This window comes from Mesitornis unicolor, unplaced genomic scaffold, assembly GCF_000695765.1.
Source record: "Mesitornis unicolor isolate BGI_N332 unplaced genomic scaffold, ASM69576v1 scaffold18230, whole genome shotgun sequence".
In the NCBI taxonomy this organism is placed as follows: Eukaryota; Metazoa; Chordata; class Aves; order Mesitornithiformes; family Mesitornithidae; genus Mesitornis; species Mesitornis unicolor.
The window spans coordinates 6859-25676 of NW_010156440.1; the positions used below are offsets into that span (position 1 = coordinate 6859).

The 18818-nt window shown below is 51.8% G+C and overlaps 1 protein-coding gene across 1 annotated transcript in view; it reads left to right on the plus strand.

Annotated features, from left to right (window-relative positions):
• The first annotated feature begins 241 nt into the window (after positions 1-241).
• The window catches only part of LOC104546819 (astrotactin-2-like), a 101289-nt gene continuing 82712 nt past the window's right edge, over positions 242-18818 (plus strand). The window contains exons 1-3 of the mRNA XM_010192349.1: positions 242-499; positions 12624-12757; positions 13892-14040. Of these exons, the coding sequence (XP_010190651.1) occupies positions 272-499; positions 12624-12757; positions 13892-14040 (511 nt within the window). The 5' untranslated portion in view covers positions 242-271. The remainder of the gene's footprint in view (positions 500-12623; positions 12758-13891; positions 14041-18818) is intronic.

The following is an 18818-nucleotide window of genomic DNA, read 5'->3' on the forward strand; positions in this document are numbered from 1 at the left end:
CACTCTAGAAGTGCTTGTCTGGAAATGCTCACACTTTCTACCCACTCCCAAGCAGCGACCTGCAAGTCCTGGTTTTCTCCTTCTCTCCTTGACCTTTCTGGTTCCCTGCTCCCACCTGACCTCCACCTTCAGCAGCTGCATTTATCCTGGCTGCAGCAAAGTTTGAATTTGAGAAGGTGACTGTGCTGACATTTATTTAGTGTTGTTTGGTTTCTTTCCTCTTCCTAAAACAGAAACAACTGAGCTTGGGAACAAGAAGGAGTTGAAATCCATGCCCTTCATCACCTATCTCTCTGGCTTGCTGACAGCACAGATGCTGTCTGATGACCACCTCATCTCAGGTGTGGAGATTCACTGCGAGGAGAAAGGGCGCTGTCCATCCACTTGCCATTTGTGCCGGCGCCCCGGCAAGGAGCAGCTCAGTCCCACACCAGTTCTGCTGGAGATCAACCGCGTGGTGCCTCTGTACGCACTGATCCAGGACAACGACACCAGGGAGGTGAGTGAGCCAGTGTGATGGACCAGCTCCACCACTGTGACCCTGCCTTAGTCACCTCTCGAGTCTGCCTTCCTCAGTCTCTGCATGAATGTTGGGTTCCCCGGAACGGGGCAGTGGTTTTGTGTGTGCATTTGGTGGGAAATGCTTCAGGATGGTGTCAGCTATGGGGCTGGCAGATCCTACAGCCCTCGCAGACCTAAGTCTTCCTGCCTTCAGTACCATGAAGGCGATGTTATAAGCAGCCGGGGCCACAGTCATTCCTGGTGTCCATCCACAGCAGACAAGGTGTGCAGTGTGTGTCAGACTCATACTTCTGGCTCTGAGATCTCAGCTGTAGCTGTGTGAGGGGTGGCCGAAGCTCTGCAGGGCTCCAGCGTGGCCTTGCAAAGCTCCAGTGTGAAGGGAGGGAATGAGCAGCCTCCTGGGACAGTCCCGCAGCCACAGGAGGTCACTGTTACTCCAGGAGGGACCAGCCACGCTGGAGGTCACCCTTCCCTCGGGCTGGGCTCCTCTGCCTCCTGCAAGAACTTCAGTGTTAATCCTATGGAGATTGATTTCCCACTTTCTCGATTCAATGCCGCCCCACCTCCCTCTACAGCCTTCTAACCCCCATCTCAGGTTCAGAAATGACAGACCTGCTTAAAGTCACCTATTAGCACTGAGCCTGCACTTGATTAAGATGCCTGGAGTGAGCCAATGTGCAGCAGCTGTGGGTGGGACGAGGAGGGCTGCAGGTCAGGAAGCAATCCTAGCACACGGAGTTGTGACCACCAGGGATGATGCTTCATTCCCTTCCCAGATCCACAGGCAAGAGCTCCTGTGCTTCCTCTAGCTCCCATGTCCCTTATGGGGACTCTCCCTCCTTCTCTACCTCTTGATCTTGTTCCTGCTTTCATGTCTATCAACTATCTTGGTTCTTCTGTGCAGCCGTGCCTGACTTCCATACCTCAGTTCCTCTCTTTTTCCAGGTCCTTATTACAAACTCCCTTTCTACCGCTATTTTCTCATCCCTCACCCTCTCCCCACTCATCCCTGCTCTTCCTGATGGGCACTTCTTGTGTAGACATGGACCTGCTGTTATCAGTATGTCCAAGGCAGTGCTGGGATGAGGTAATATGAGTACAGGGAGAGCAGTGGGAAAGCTGGTTTCCTTCAGGCAAGAAAGATGCACCTTTCAGCAGCAATCTGCAAGAAAACAGTTCCTTTTGGGGTACGGGAGGTAGGTTAGCCAGCGGGGAAGGGGCAACGGTGAAAGTAAGCAGATCCCAGCAGGATCTGGGGGATCTCCATGGACCTGTTCACTGCCAGCTCCCCTTCCTAGCCCTGCACCCAGGTGGCAATGGTACCCTGCCTCCCTGACCCTGGCTCTAAGGTCCCGTCCTCCTCTCCTGTCCTCCCAGCCCTGCCAATATTGCCTGCCTTGCCGGGCTGCCTTGGGATGCCTCCTTGTCCTGGGAAGCTGGAGCCTGTGTTTCACCAGCAGCAGCCTCCTTCCCTCCCTCCCCTGGCTCCTGCAGAGGCCTGGCCCCATCAGCTGCAGCTGGAGGACAGCCCGCATTGTGCTTTCTGCTGAGGCACTGGGAAAACCAGCAAACAAACATGAAAATAAACAAAACCCTAGTGAAACAACCAAACAAGAAAAGCCTGGCCGTCTTCCAGGGGCTGCCTTTGATGCATCACTCTTACTCCTCATCCTCCTCCTCCTTCCACCTGCTCACCCAGAGCTGGAGGGGCACCCCAGGGATCCTGTCTATGTGAGGGTGCTGTGTGTGAACCTGCTCCCCCCATACCCTAGAGTGCTCTCGATCAGCGGTGCTGGGGTTAGAGGGCAGGGTGAAGGGGACACCAGGAGCTGGCAGTGAGCAGCGCAGACCAGGACAGGTCGCCTTGCTCCTTCCACAGTGATGGGTCCTGGGGTTGGGGAGCAGGTGGGTGCACGCTGTCCTCTCTGGCCCCCCAGCTGGACTGGGTCTCGTTGTTTTGGCTGTGGGCTTTTCTTGATGGCGGGCCCTCTCATCCCCCTGTCCCTGCAGCCCCCCCAAGACTATCCCCACCCTTGCCACAGCAGGGCACAGGGAGTGCTTTTTGCCTTCCCTGTTTCCTAGCCATTCCCATTCCCTTCACATGAATCCCATGTCTTGCAACAGCTCCAGCATTTACCTTTCCTAGTCTTGCTTACTTCTTAAACCTTCATCTGATCTGCTGTCCTGCTCCCTCCATCCCTCCCTCCCTCCCTCCCCAGCACTATCCCCACCCTTGCCACAGCAGGGCACAGGGAGTGCTTTTTGCCTTCCCTGTTTCCTAGCCATTCCCATTCCCTTCACATGAATCCCATGTCTTGCAACAGCTCCAGCATTTACCTTTCCTAGTCTTGCTTACTTCTTAAACCTTCATCTGATCTGCTGTCCTGCTCCCTCCATCCCTCCCTCCCTCCCTCCCCAGCTTGCTTCTCAGACCTCTCTCCATCAGCCTCTCTGCTGCAGGATATTTATTTCTCTCCCTCTCCTCTCCTTGCTGCCCTTCAGCCCCACAGGCAGGGACGAGTCTTGGTGCCTGGGGGCCGTAATCCACTGTTGCCAGAGGGTCTTGTGCCATCAAAGCACAGACCTCAGCTTTGGCACTGGAGGTTTTGCCAGACAGCCTGGGCTTGGCAAAGCTGCATCCACCTCTGGAGGAGATGGAGCCAATGGTAGCCATGCCCATGCCATTGAGAGGACGGTTTGGTGCAGGGTTGGTGCTGCCCGTATGAGACTGTGTCTCTCCCCATGCCTCTTTTGTGCCATTGTGAGCGTGGGGATGAGGGGTGCCCGTGGGGGCAAGGGCATGGCCCTGACACAGTGGCATTTGCCTGTGGTATAAACAAAATTTGCAGATGCGTGGGCTGAGCCAAGTCCTGCCCTTCTGAACGCAGCACCCACAGTTGGGCGCTCCCCTGACTGCTCTTCCCCATTCATGTGGATAATAATTGATACAGCAAATGCTGACCTTATGAGAACTGCAAGCAGATCTCAATTCCCCTGTAGTATTAAAAAATAATAATTGTAAACAATGAAGATAATACTCTTTGCATGTATGTCCACATAGGTAATTATATACATGTACAGAGAGAAAACGGGGTCATTAATAAGGTGGGTACTAGTTTGCTGTAAGTTTTCCTGAATGAGCCTAGCAGCAGAGATGAGGCAAGACACAGGTAAAGGCATTTTGCTCATTTTGTTGTGTGTAGTTTTGTTTAGTAGGTTTGTTTTTTCATCTGGCTCAGTGCAGGGTGTTACACACTTTTAAAATTTTACAACTACTGCACGGTACAGGGCCATGTTCTTGGTTGCTGATGACCTTGCCAGACTTTTAAGTGCTGGGGTTTAAATTTCCATGCTGAGTGTCTGCCTTGGGCTGATTTGCAATTTTTCTATGCGTGCGTGTTTGCTTTCAGCTAAAACTGACCATTTCCAAGAGGGAGATTAGGTGAAAATATATTGCTTTGCCCACGTGAAGTAAGTTGGAAAACTTTATTTCCATGTCGTTGGGAACTGCTGATTTCTGCTTGCTTTGAAGCAAAGGCTTGAAATTTAGAAGGGTATCCTGGAGTTAGGTTTTGCCTTTTACTGCCCAGGGAGCGTTTGTCCTGAGGTGTCTGTGTTGTGAGGACACCTTCAGCTGTGTGCAATCAACAGGGGTTTGGCCTCCCCAGTCCTGCTCAAGCATTGCTCCCACTCCCAGCAGTGGGGAGGAATGGTGCATCAGAGCTAGTTGTGGATGGCCCCTCTTTTCCTTCTTGCATGCAATGAAAACTACGGATTGGGCCTCTGTGAAGAGATGTTTCTGATTCCCTCTGTGGTTTAATGGCATTGATCAGAAAACTTGCATGGCCACTGATAGCTGCAGCCTGGCTGGAGACTTTGGTAGTGCTGGGCAGGGTCAAAGAAATGGCTTTGAAAGTCCAAAGACCTTTTGAAGGGCTTTGTTGAAAAGCTTTTTCACATCCCTTGTGGCTATGGGTAGAAGGTTTCACAGAGGAAGGACTACTTGCTGGAACAGAGGCAGTGCTGAGGTCCTCTCTGCACCTGTCCCAGTCAGCTGGTGAGACTAGACCAGTCCAAGTTAGTTTGTAGCACCATTGCTGGTGTAGCTACATTGCTCTTCAGTCTAAATGCTCACAACATGAGTTCAAAAGATGTAAAGAGACAGAGCAGCTATGACCTAAGCAGTAACTTCTCTGGATGTCTCTGGAACCTGCTCCGTGTTTTGATTGATGCCGTCTGCCCACATCTCTCTTTTGCATCACTGCAGCAGTGCAGGCAGCAGAGTGGTCCCTCTGTTGCTGTGTCCAGGTGAAGCTGGAGAAGATTCTCCACTGCAGGACTGTGGCTGGCCAGGCCCAACAGCGAAGAGCTTCTGTCAGTCATGGGGCTTTCTGCTGGCAAAATACCCCTGACACCTCGAGGGCAGGATGCTGTTGCATGCATGTGATGGGAGAGAAGAGAGATGTGGTGATTCTGGATAGTTTCCCTCTAGTGAACATCCTGAAGCCAAAGGAGAGGAAAGCCACACATCACCCCAGTAAGAATGCCCAGCTGTGGTGGCCTTCCTCTTCCACCACCAACGTATTCCTGCCTGCCCTCACCCCATGGGATGGGCTGCATACTTCTTACTGCCACCCCATAGACCTGGAGTCCATGAAGAGCCATGGGCTGGTAGAGCGAGACCCCAGATTCGCACATTCTGCAAACCTCCGTGTCCCCTGAACTGACTATAGGAAGAGGAGCCAGGCAGCTACCTACTGTTTCCCCCATCTTTCTCACTGCCAGCACCAGCCCAGGAAGCAGCACCGAGACCTGGAAGATTTGGTGCACCCAGGAGCACCTTTGACAGGGATGCATGCGTGCATGGCCAGAGCCACAAAGCAGCCGTGGCCAGCGGTGGGGAGGAAAGGAGTAATTGTGTACAGCAGCATGGTCCCTCTTGTTTGTGATCTGTTCCTTTTCCCCAAAAAACCCCTGAAATAAACACAAAGGCTCTCCTGCGGAGCAGCTTGGCCAGCTGCAGAAGTGCTTAGAGGGTGGCGTGGTGAGGGGGATGCGAGGAAGGGGAGCAGGAGAGATCAATCTCACTCCTAGTGGGAAATGGACTCAAACCCCTGTTGTTTGTGCTTAAGGAGACAAATACGTGGAGCCTGGATTTTTAGAAGACCCCTAGGACCTTGATTTAATTCGAAAATCGAGTAATCTCAACATTTGCCTGCAGCCACAGCCTCTTTGCAGCACATGTGACCCAGCCTGCGGCATGGAGGGCATGTGGGGTTTGCTGGGGGATATGTCCGCATGCTGCCGGTCTCACCAGCCTCAGCAGGTTCCTGGTGCAGGGCTGGGACCCTGGCAGGGCCCTTGGCAAGGCTGTGGGAGCTGCTTCACTGCTTAATGGACCATGATGTGTTCATGCCTGCGTGCTGAAAGCCTGCAGAGCGCCTGCTGGGTCACCCACTGGGATGGCAGCTCAAAATTGAAGCAAAACTCCCCATCACTCCTTCCAGCACCCACTAGCCCTGAGGAGCGATCCCCTGCTGAGCAGAGCATGGCCACTGCTGACCACTTCAGTGTCCCCAGGGTGACAGAGTGGCCTCAGCTGGGAGCAAGGACCAGGAGAGCTGTGGGCAACAAGAAATCCTCCATCCTTCAAACGCCTGACTCTCAGCTCGCTCTGAGGATGCGCTGATGATGATGGAGACGTGTCCTTCCTGTCCCTGCAGCAGGCTGGCTGCTTGCATAGACGATGGCAAAGTGGTGGCGGCCACTTCAGATTGCTGCACAAACTGGTGTTGCTTTTCCTGGGCAAGGACCTGGAGTATCCAAGTGTATCTCTGATGCTGTGGCCCTCCCTTCGGTGTTGGCATTGCCCTCAAACGGCAGAGGATATGAAAGAGACCACACTGGGAGCCCAGCAGCATTGCCCCGAGATGCTGTGCTTCCACAGCAGGAGATTGCCTTGTTGGGCATCGTCAGGGTTCTGCTCTGGCTTTGAAATCATGACTGTGTCTTGGGGAGGAGGCCTTGGCTCCACTGGGTAAGCACTGTCCATGCAAGCACCTCCTGGTTCAGCCCGTAAAGTAGTAAACCTCTGTAAGTGGAGACTGTAGATGTGCCTGGAGCAGATTGGTCCTAGGTTTGAGCAGGACTAGGAGAGCATGAGCCTGAGGAGGAAGGACAGAAGAATTGAGGCAGAGGCTGGAGAAGTCAAATTGGGACTCATTTCTCAGGGAAGATTTTGGCCGTACCCCTTAATTGCCATTCAGGTGGCAGCAGCTATCTGGGCCCTCCCCATTGCCATGTGTCTCAGCACTGATCCTCCTGATGCCCTCTGTCCATCTGGGCCCAGCAGGAGAGGTGTGAGAATTTGCAGGATGCTATGGGGACAGAATGAGAGGTGTTCCCAAGACCATGGGCTCACTTTGGTCCCCATAGAGCACCCAATGGCAGAGCTGCTGGGGGACAACCGTCCTCCCCGCACAGCTTCTTCAAAGCAGCCCCTAAAGACGCAGAGAGCTGGTGCCAGGGATTTTTTTTCACTGCCAAAGCTGAAAGGGAGCTAGGGCGTATGGGGACAGCATTCGTATTGCTGAGGTGAGGATTTTGTTTTGGTGTGGGGATTTTTTTTATTTGTTTTTGCTTTGTTTTAATATCTGCTAATTGGCCCCGTCCTCCTCCTCACGCACTTGAGCATCCTGCTGCAGCTTGAGCCCACATCCGACTCGCGTTACCGAGGGAAGAATAGCTGCATTGTAACCCCCCCGAGCAGGCTATAATGGGGAGCTTTGTAGCCGAGGTGTGAAAGCGGAGCTGGCTCCCCAGGATGGGACTCTCACTGCAGCGTGAAGGCTTTTATTTCCCCTGCTGCCAGGTTTTACAGTGTCCTCTGCTGCTCCCTTGGATCCCATAAATAACAGAAACCAGGATGCTGCCCACCCTGGGTCCCTTCCAGCACCCTGACCTTTCCGGCAAACGCTGATGTGCCTTCCCAGGATGAAGTGCTGGTGATTCTGCTCCCTGGGGACAGGCAGCCGGAGGCAGGCAGGGTGTGAGCAGCACAGGATGAGATCACCTGCCAACAGCAGTAGGGAAACTTCATCCTCCTTTGCCGCGAACCTGGAGCAGACTTTCAGACGCGAACTGCATGATCCTGGAAAGAGTCTCTGGCCTGGGAAATCCTTGGTTTCCCTCCTCCTTCCCGCCCACCCCCTCCCAGAGATGTCTAGACGAAGGAGCAGCATTTGTCTCCTGTGAACGGTACTGAGTAAGGGCATGGAAAACTTTTCCTCCAGCCACCCTATCGTCATGGTAGCATCCCATCCAGGCTGTGAAATCCCTACTTGAGCCTCCATCCCATAGTCTTCTTTCCCTTGGTGAACAGCCAGTATTGCTATTCACAGACTGCTCGGGGTGTGGTAGCATCCAGGAGCTCCGATCAGTGGCCCAGTTTTGTCAGGCACTGTTTGGGGTGGCATCACTGGACAACTGGGTTTGCTGGTAGGTGGTACCCACCTGTACCTGGGGAAAGGTGGTGGTGGTGGAGGTGGAGGTGAGTGGTCACCATCTCCATCCTGCAGACAGGAAGGGACCGAATGTCTCTGTTGGCTGCTGGGCATGACCCAGCCCACTTCCAGTCTTCTTCCCTTCTTTCTATATTTAGAAGAAGAATAACGAACAAGCAAACAAAGACAAGGGAAAGTAGTGCAAAACCCAAAATGTACCAAATTACCAGCTCTTAGGTTATCTCTGATATCTCCAGCATGCACATTTGTGGTTATTTTTTCATTTCCTTGTACTTCCTTTTTAATCTTTCAGAAACTGAGTTGTACACAAAGAAACCTAGACTCAATGAAACAATTGAGCCAGATTTTTCATATCCCTGTCAGCCATGGAGAAGACCAGATGTTCATAGATAAGCACCCAACACATGCCCTTTCCAGTACCCCATTCGGAAACGTCAGCCCCTTTGGTGTGTGCCGAGTCCTGCAAATGCTGATCTGAAAAGTTCCTTCGTGTCCTATAATTTACCTCTCTGGGGATGTCAACAGAAAAACCACGGTCAGAAATAACTTAATGCTTCTCCCTCCATGAGCCAGGTCTAACAGAGGACAAAGGAAATGTTCTTCTATATTCTGTTGCAGAACGTTGAAGCTATAAAACGGGGCCAAATGGCCTCCCCCTGAGCACAAATAACAACAGGAGAAAGATCCATATGCAATCGAGTGTAGGATAAATGTGCTTAGCTGATCATTCGTTTCCCTAATATTTTTTTTATGAATAGGCTTAACTTATGGTAAGATGGGACTTTATGGTCCTGTAAGTCTTGCTCGTGTCAAAACAAATGAACTAGCCATCCTATGGGGGAACTATCAATCCAATATATGTGTGTGTATGGGTGTGGGGAGTCAGACCTATTATACCTTTAAGAGCAAATTAGATGCTGTTCCTATGATTCATAATGCTATATATCTAATGGCATGACTCGTCATCTAGAAAATAAACGTTTCGAGCCAGTTTCTCATCTCATAAATTTCCCCTCTGGCACTGAAGGACATAAACTAAATGGGCTGACTCACAGGGAAACAATACAATTTGGATACTTTTAAATGAAAGATAAAATTGCCTTAGGGCACAGAGGGGCGTTGAGATCTTGGGAAGTGGTTGGCAAGCGGAGGACGGCACGTTGGGGGCCGCTCTGCCATCCCTGGCAGGAAGGGCTGCTCCTAGGAAGCCCTTCATGTTTCCAGTTGGGTTTTCCCAGCTCAGTAGCTTGGCATGACCACCATGGTGAAGCATCCAATGCAGAGTAGGTTGTGTTGGAGATGGTCTTTTTGTTGTACGTGCCGTCTCTTGGCAGGGAGGAGAGCATTTGCTGCACATTTCCAAGTGTGGCAGCAGGGAAGGACAGGAGATGTGGAGGTGCTGACTCCAAAGCAGGAGGGAAAGTTTGTCCTTGGCCACCATAGACCAGAGAGGTCCCTGTGCGTTCCCACCTGCAGCTCTCCCAGAGGCTGCAGCTGCCCATGGGATGGGTCTCAGCACCTTCACTGCATCTTTTGTCCATTGCTCTTGGTTTTCCTGTGATGTTTGGCTTCCTGGTTTGGGTGGCAGCTGCTGTTCCCTGAGGTTTGTGTGAGCAGTCCCATACTGCTCACATACTCCCAAGCTATGCTGTCAGAAGAAAGAGGAGAGGTTTTCGTGTGGTTGTCGCCTGCAGCATGGCTTAGGGCTGGGCTGGTGAAAGCTCTCGCCTTTGCAAGGGAAGGTGGCTTTGACTGCAGCGTCTGCCACTGCAGCCAGAGCCTGGGCCAGGCTAGGGGAGGTAAGGGAAGGAAGTGTGGGCTGTGGGTGAACTACAGCTAAAGCTGTACCTGGCTTCAGGGCTGAGAAGACCACAGAGTCCTCAAAGCTCAAGGAGGCCCTCTGTTTGTCCTGAAGTTTCTGCAGAGCTACTGCATGTCCCCACAGAGCAGGCTGGTGTCCCCATAGAGGGTGTGAAGCCTCCTGAAGCGAGGATGAACATACCTGGGGATGCTACATCCCTTCTTTTTGCATCATCTTATCCATTTCCCCCATGAGTTTGCTTTTGACGCTTCCCCCTCTTAGACACACGCTCCCCCACACAGATGGAAAAATCCTGGAAACCACTGGCTCAAAATCCTGCTGGAAAGTGAGGGAAGGGGATCCTGGCTGCCTGGCCACCCCAGCTTGGCCTTGACGTCAGCCGGCTGCTGGAAATCGGACAGAGCTGCCGGCACCGGGGGCTAGCTGTGCTCCCAGTAACCTGGTTAGTGTGCGTAGGTGCGTTCGCTTTAATGAGTGCAATTGAAGGACGCATCGATTAGCTAACCTCGTTTGTGTGAAGGTTGACACAAGGCAGATGAAGGCTGGGTACCTGCAGGATCTAATTAAAATGTATGTGAGGCTGGGCAGGCAGAGCAGAGAGGATTGCTCATCCAGCCTTGTGCTTACCATTGGAAAAAAAGAAAATAGAGCGAATGAATTGACTATTGGATTTGGCTAAAGGGCATGGATGGGGCAGGTGGGATTTCTTCCCTTGGTTGGGGGTGTGCAGGGAGGAGCTGGAGAGGCAGAGAGGGAGCATGTGGAGCAGCAGAGATCAGGACTGGGGAGAGGGTAACTGCAGAGTGGTGCTGTGGGTGTGATGGTGCAGCTCTTCCAGGGCTCACCCAACATCTGTCTTCACCCGCAGTGCGTGTCTGTGCACACACATACCCACAGCATAGGGATTTACCCTGCGTCCTAGGGAGAGCACAGCCTTCACCATCCATCTATGTGCATCGCTTTCTGTTTCTATCCTGCACAGACCCGCTGCTCTCCACAGAACTATGTCTGCACCCATTTATCCATGTGTCAGATAAACTCCTCTCTGTCTTCCCTGCTCTTCAATTACTTTGCAGTGCCCTTTCCAGCCCAGCACTTCAATTACATTCTAAAGAACAAAATAAAATAACGTCACATTTTCTCTTTCACATGGTTTTTTTTCCTTCCTTTTTTTCTTCTTCTTCTTTTTTTTTTCCCCTTCTGGAACAGTCCCATTTTTGTAAATGCCTGGAAGCAGAAAATGTTTCAGACGCGAGAGCCTCGAGGCGCCTCGTTAAAGGTGCTGGGGGTGTTTGTGGGGAGCGGCAAAACCCCGGACAATGGGAGCCCTGACGTCAGGCTCTATTTTTACCTCCTCTTTTCAGAAACCTCCCTGGGATGGCGCTTTTCCTCGAGTTTTCTGCTAAATGCCGCAGCCGCTGGAGCTGTCCCTGTCCTCCTCAAAGGGCACGTTTTTATCTCGAAGGCGTAACCTGGCAGTGCGGGCGGTATCGCCGGGGCCAGGCATCCGCAGGCGCCTTTGAATGGGCGGAATAGCGCTGCTGCGAGCTGGGCTGCGCGGAGGCTGGTGGTGGGGCTGCTCTGCCTGGATGAGGACCTGTGAGGGCGGTTCGGCCCCAAAATGTGCCTTTTAAAAGGTCAAAAGCATTACAAAGAGGTTTGTTTTAAGTTTTGGTGTTGTGATTATTCCAGCAGGGCGTTGTGGCTTCACAAGGTCGGGCTGAACATTGACTCTGTGTGTGTGTGTGTGTGTGAGTGTGTGTGTGTGTGTGTGCGCAGGGAGATGCTGTCTTCCAAGCTGGAGGATTAATAAGGCACGGAAGGCAAAGGTAGCATGAGAAATCCCCCTGAAGTCTGAACTGCAGCAGGGTATGAAGCAAGGGATGCCCCATCCTGCAGCATGAGGACTGACACCAAGCACCCTCGTCCCTGTAGGATGAGCGCAGGGAAAATGCTGCAGGTTCAGTCCTGGAGGGCTTTAGGAGTTCAAAGTGTTTCAGCCTCAGGCCCCAGCAGATGGATAGCTGTTATTCTGGGGGTCTGCTGGTATCATTAGGAGCAGTTAGGAGGGCTCCTGGTCAGGCTGAGGAGAGCCTGTTATGGGGAGACTGCCCGGCTGGGGAACACCCTGCAAATATTGCACAGGATGTTATTTTTTTCTTCCAGATACTGCTATTTTGCTTGTGATTATTCCTTATGTAAGTGAAAAAAAAACAGCAGTCTGCTTGCAGGAGGGCAGCTCCTATAAATAACAAACCCATGAGAAGGTTGGAAGTGCTCTGTGGTATTTGGGATGTAGGAATGACTTTATTCTTAGTAGATACAGAAACAGCTACAGGATGAGCACATGGAAGAGTTTCACTGTGCCCAGCAGCAGTGGAAAGATGCCCCACATGTGATGGCCAGTGTCACAAGTGGGCTTGCGTTTGTGTTTCTTCAGTCAGCTCAGTCCCCCATCACAGGAGGTCCCCTCTGTACGAGGCATCGTGCAGACACTTCCCGTCCCCATGCCAAATGTAGTGTTCGGGGCTGAACCAGTGTCACTCCATGCCCAGGGCTAAAGCACAGGGAGATGAAGGGACTCGCCTGGGGCCACGCAGACTCCGTGGCAGGGCTGGGAAGGATCCTCCTGTATTTCCCAACCCCTGGGCTCTGCGTGCACACCCTCCGGATGCTCAGCACTGCATAGCCAACCCGCTGGCCAGATTTCACCAAGTCTTTAGCGCACGTGTTCACGCTTTTTGTTCTCACGTCAGGCTTTCAAGGGAGCCCTGATGAGCTCATACTGGTGCTCGGGGAAAGGCGATGTTATCGAAGACTGGTGCAGGTGCGACCTCAACGCCTTCGATGAGAACGGACTCCCGAACTGCAGCCCTCTTCCTCCGCCTGTGTACGTATGGGTGTGAGCCCCTCCCACGGGTCATGGTCCCCCAGCACCAGCCCCTTTTCCACAGGCTTAGCCCACGGGCACCTCATTTGAGCCCCGGGGCTGCAGTCCAGTGCTCCTCACTGTGTGACCGATGCCTTTAGGATATCCTGGCTCCGGCTGTGGCCCTGGAAGGTTTCCTTATAGATTTTCATCACCTGATTAGCAGGGCTTGTAGAATGGGATTTCAAACGCTGAAAGAAATGGAATTACAGTGCAATTCATTGTGGCTTGTCAGAGCAAGAGAAAATCAGGAGCAAACTGATGGGAAATTAGCTGAGAAAGCAGGAAGACTGGCTCCAGCGATCCTCAAGGAGTAGAACACCTTCTTAGCGAGCCAATATCCTCAGAGGGGATCCATTTCCCATTCTGAGATCAACAAACGTGCTCGCATATTTGGAGCCAGACTCTCCTCAGCCCTGTACTCTCTGTTGTTTTTTACCCCAGTGCAAAGAGGAGTGGACGCTTTTGTGTTCACATGGCCAGGAGCACAAAGCTTCTCTGGCTTCACCCATATGGCCCCTGATGCGGGCAGGGGCTCCTGCACAGCTGCTCTGCTTTGGCTTTTGCTCACACCCATCAGAGCCTTGCTTGTTTGCAGCTGGGTGAATTCACAGCCACACCTGCCCCCTCTCTATATCCCACTCCCTCTTGCCTTTAGTCATTGGTGGTGCAAACTCAACCCTGCTGAGTTGTGTGAAGGTTAAGCTGAATCCTTCCCTTCTATTTTGCTCCTGGGCAGCTGGCCGTTGGTTCCCCATGGGGCTGCTGAAGTTCAGCAGTTCTTCTAGGAGATGAGGACTCCTTTAAATGGGATATTTGGGGTTGCATGGTTGTAGTTGCATGACCAGGGCTTTTCCAGGAGTAAGGGGAGGTAAGAGCACACATTGCAGTAGGCTGGACCCAACTCGCCTTCAACTGGAAGTTCTGTGCTCACCTACCTGCTCTCCCCATGTGTCACCTGTCCTTGTGGGTCTGTGTGCCCATCCTTGTATATGAGTGTGAGCCCTGCCACGGGTTGTGCTGCCTGGGGAGGCGGATTCCTCCCCAGAAAGGGAGCTGATGTCTTATTTGGTTTTTTTCCTGTCTCCTGCCTAGCCTGAGGCTCTCCCCCAATGTGGAGCCCTCCAGCACCGTGGTCTCTCTGGAGTGGTTGGACGTGCAGCCTGCCATTGGGACGAAGGTGTCTGACTATGTCCTGCAGCACAAGAAGGTGGATGAGTACACGGATACAGACCTCTATACAGGTGGGTGCGGCTGCCGAGGACAATCTCTTCTTAGTGCCAAGGGTGTGCGGTGATGCAGCCTGTGCCCACCTGGCTGAGAGATGCTACGTTGGTGGAGAGTGGTGCCTACAGCCAAAGTGTTGTATAAGGTATCAGAACCACTCCATTCAGGAGAGGCGTTTGAAGGCTTCTACAGACATGGGTATTTGAGGGGAACGGAAAACACAGAAATGCAGTGTGGCAGAAGGAAATTATTTGCCCTTTTTGGATAGGAGAGCTGTGAGCTGAAGCTTCTGACTGAAGTGATTGTTTGATCTGATCAGTGTGAAATGCTATGGGATGGTGGGTGAGGTGGGAAGGCCATGTCTCAACAATTCATGAGCTTTACTGGTCCATTTGAGCGAGTACTGCATTGCACGCCAGCATTTGAAAGGGCACTTTTAAGTTGCCTTGCACACCTATTGAAATAACTTGAAGCCTGCAATATTTATGGAAATCACTTAAGCAGCACAAAACTTCTCCAGGGGAACCTGAAACCTCCCTGAGTTGGAGTTTGGTTGTCAGTTCAGGCTTGGACCGAGCACTATGTGCCTTGCGAAGGCTTTGTCAGCAATTCAAGCTGTGCTCCAGGAGCTGCTGGGCAAGGTGGAGGGATGTGAAGGATGGGGTTTGATTTGAAGGAATCAATGATGTATTTCAGAAAATAGCACTTGAAACCTTGAGTGATGCTACTGCTGCATGGAAAGCCAGGCAAAACATCCTACTGCTTTTTGCTTGGGGATTTTGGATGTTGTTTGTGAAGGAAGCTCATGCGACATGTCAGGGTCAGGCAGTGCGGTTGACTGAAGCAGAGCTTTACCTTTGCGTGGACGCTCCTTCCCTCAGATGCTGGCAGTACATCCTTTCAGCCCCCCAGGTAAGGGAACAAAGGAAGAGGGTTTCCACCCATCACTGGAGCAAGGTTTTGCAACAACTGCCACTTTGGATGGCTAAAAACCTGATTTGTTTTAAGGTGCATGCTGGTTAGCTTATGTGAGGCGTGCACATCTGGGCTGCCTGCAAGGACAAGGGACTAGGCTGGAGGTGGGGACAGGGCTGGCATCGGAGGGGGAGCCTAGAGGCACTCATGCAGTCTTGCAGGGGCTCCCCAGACATCCTGCAAGACATTTGTTTGCTTCTCTGTTGGGAAGGCAATCTCAGGAAGATCATTCAGAGCAAGATTGGGAGTTGCACCCATCCTTAGATCTTGGTCAGAAGCTTTCTCAGCTTGTGGTGGTGTTTTTTAATTCTCCTCGCTAATTTTGTGAGTCCCTCTCAGCCAAACTCTCTGCTGCCATGAGCTGCCACAGAGCAAACTGCTGCAGCTCACAGCCACAGGGAAGTTTTCACCTTCTCCGTTGATCTCTTGCTCATCTATTCTGCTTCTACAGCCTCTCTTACCACTGTATCAACATTTTTTCTGTGCTACAAGAACTGGAGTTTTCCTCCTGGAAAGAGCAAAAGCCTCATATACTGGGGACCCCCAGCTGTTTGTGGAGACCCCTTCAAGAAGGAGCTCTGGTTCTTGTCTCATATACCAGTCCTGTCCCCCAGAAGCTTTCTCCTACACCTTGCCAGCATCCACTTCCAGAGCTGCCCGATGTGGCTGTGGCCCGTGGGTTATGTTTCTTGTTTCCCGGCATGGTAGAAGGCTTGTTCTTTATCTTGGAGGGGTACCCTCCAGTAATGGAGAAAGAAAACAAGCCACCAAAGGAGGGACTTTGTTTTGGATGGGGATTCCAGATTGCTCACACATCGGTCAGGTGAGGCCAGACTGGGGAAATGTGGGGTTTCTCCTTTGAAGTGACTGGATCTTTGCCTGGCAGCCAGAGTAGGAAATACAGATTATTATTATTATTTTTTCTTTTATGACTGCCATGTGTTTGACAGGTGATTCAATTCATTGTGGGGGGCTGCCCTCCCCTCTCCCTGCTCTGGAGGACCCCTTGGGACAAAATGACCCCATTAGCAATTAAAGAGAAAAGCCAATCCTAAATATCCCCTTTTTTTTTCCTCCTCTGTTGTTTATAACCAAACAACATTCCAGCCTTCATTCCTTTCTTACCCTACAGGCCCCTAATGCCATATGACTTGATTCTTGCAAATACCTTGTGTAGGTTTGTGGAGATGCTGACTGCTGCAGCTCTCAAAGGTTTTGCTTGGTACCGTGCTTCATCCAGCCAAAAATTCTACCATGGGTATCTCCTTATCACCATCAGCCACCCGTAATGCTGCAACACATCTCCATCACATCTGAGCAGCATCTACACACAAAAAAAGGCAAAACCAGAAGAAGGAAACCTTGGGAGGAAGGTATGGGATATGAAATTTGGATGGCTTTTGATGGATATTGGCAGATCTTCCTTCCCAATCAGTCTCCTGGCTGCTGGCGGGGAGAAGGGAGATGCTCCTGTTGCTGAGAGGTGCATCACAGGGATTTGCAGAGCATAGCAGTGCTGGGCTGGGAGGATCCGTCAAGGTCTGAGGGCTCTTGATGCTGCTGTCATTCATCCCTTGGATCTCTTGAATTTAGATGTGTTGGTTGTTTGTGTTTGTATGGTTTTTTTGTTTACTACAGTTGTAGCCATTTCTTATTGGAATTCCTGCTACAGACTGGGGCTAGAGCTGTGCCAGCCTACTCTTTAGCCCCATGGCAAGCTAGATGGTGCCTGGCCCCAGCCTAACCTGCCTTCCTCCTTCCCGCAGAAGCCTCCAGTTTCTCAGCCTTGCAAGACTCTTTGGCCTTCCCCTTGCTTTGCAACTGGAAGTTGTAGCCTTTCCCTCAAGCCAGAAAATATTTGCTCCTCTTCTTGTTGGAGCAGAGTCAGGAGGGAGTTTGGAGGCCACTCGAACGTGCGTCCCCTCTGCTCCCTGCTGGGCTTTGTGCAGGGTGACGATGCTGTGGGATGGGATGAAAGAAGCTGGGAGTTTGTGTGGGTCGGCTGCCCCTGGCTGTACGTGCTTTTTAAAGAGGTTTATTACTGGTGCTAAGAAAAACACAGCCCTTGGACCATCTGAGGCCAATAGGAGGTGAACTTGTGTGCGAAACAAACCACGCTTTCAACACCCGCGCACGGGGAGCAAGCGGCTCTCCGCTCGGGAGCCAGCAGAGAAGATGGAGAGCAATTACATCCCAAACTGTTTATTAAAACTTGTGGAAATTACTCATAACTCCATGTGTGCGACGGCTTTGTAGTTGAGTGATGCTCTTTGTTTGAACATGGGGCTCTCAAAGAGGGTGAGAGCGTGTGTGTGTGTGCGCAGCCGAGCCCGCCAGCGCATTATGTCATGGACGAAGCAGGCGCTGCACTTGAGAGAGGGAGAGGGAGAAATGTGTTTTACAGGGTGAGGTACAAACTGAAATGGCTGTGAACATCTGGAACTGATATTAGGCTTGGAAAATGTTTTCTGTCACTCCAACACTCCTCTGGAGGAAGGTTTTTGAAGTTAAGAAGCTCCGAAGGGGATGAGGGGGAGGGTCAAGGGGATAACATGACCATGGCGCAAATTGCTTTTTATGTCTCAGTTCTGGTTGCTGTAGCCAGGCCATGTCCCTGCCTGGGCCGAATGGGGCACCTGGGGTATCATTTTGCTTGTTATGGTGGCCCTGGCTTAAAAGGTCCCCTGGACAAGGGGAGCCTGCGATGGTCCTGCATGGAGAGCACTGTGTCCTCCAGCCTGTGATGGATAGAAAGACAGAAGGATCCGTTCCTTGGTTTTAGGGTTGAGAGTTGAGGTGGGACACTTAATCTGAAAGATGAAGGATGAAATCTTCATGTGGAGGATTTCAGGGAGACCTGTGCCTGGTTTAACACCACCTGGACCATCTCTGGGACTCACCCAGGAGGTCAGACTCCCTGGGGCTTGATGCAGGTTGGTGTGGCTGCTGTAAGTGTGCAAAATTTTAAAAATAAAAAAAAGCTCTGAATGTGTTTGTGACACGCACACAACAAGCCTGGGGAACATGAGGGGCTGGGCTTCTGCTGTGTAATGGATTGTCCATGGGCTTGGCAAGGGGCTGTGTCACTGCTGGGGTGGTGGCCATGTAGCTGCTGTGATGCTCTGTAGCTCTGGGAGCTCCTCAGTCCATTTCTTGATGTTCCTCTCCCTGGTGCAGTTTTCTTCCTCTCCTGCCCATATCTCTGCTGCTGGGTCTCTGGGGGGCAGTTGAGGAGTGGCCGCCATGTGCCTGCACAGGGGATGGTGGGGATGCCTGGGGAGGTGGTGGTTTGAGTGTGTGAGCCATGAGAGTGTCTCAAAGCACTTTGGTGATAAGTCAGACCTTGCATGCCCTAAGGTAGGAATGGGCTCTCCCTTGCAGTGCAGATGGAGGAAAAAAACAAGACAAAGATAAAATGCCTTTCCCGAGGTCACAAGAGCTGGGCAGTGAATTAACGGCTGCAGAAGACCCTCAGCATTGAGCGGTACTCGCCTCTGAGGGCAGAGAGAGGTGCAGGTCCTGGATCCCCCAGCTTTGTGCCCTGCCCTGTGCTCACTCCTCTGTCAGGACCCCCAGGCTGAACACTGAACCTCCCAGTCATTCCCCAAGGGGACACCCCTCATTTGTTTTTATATGGCAGTGCTGATAGTGAGGTCTAAACAGAGAATCCCAAACTTTTTTATTTCTTATGACAACAAGGGATCCTGACTGCTCCTGGGTCTCTTTGGCTAGGCAGTAATCGCGTTTGCTAGAAGAGGTAGTCATCACCCAGAACAGCTTGTAATCCTTGAAGTAAGGAGGAGAACAGAAGCACAGCCTG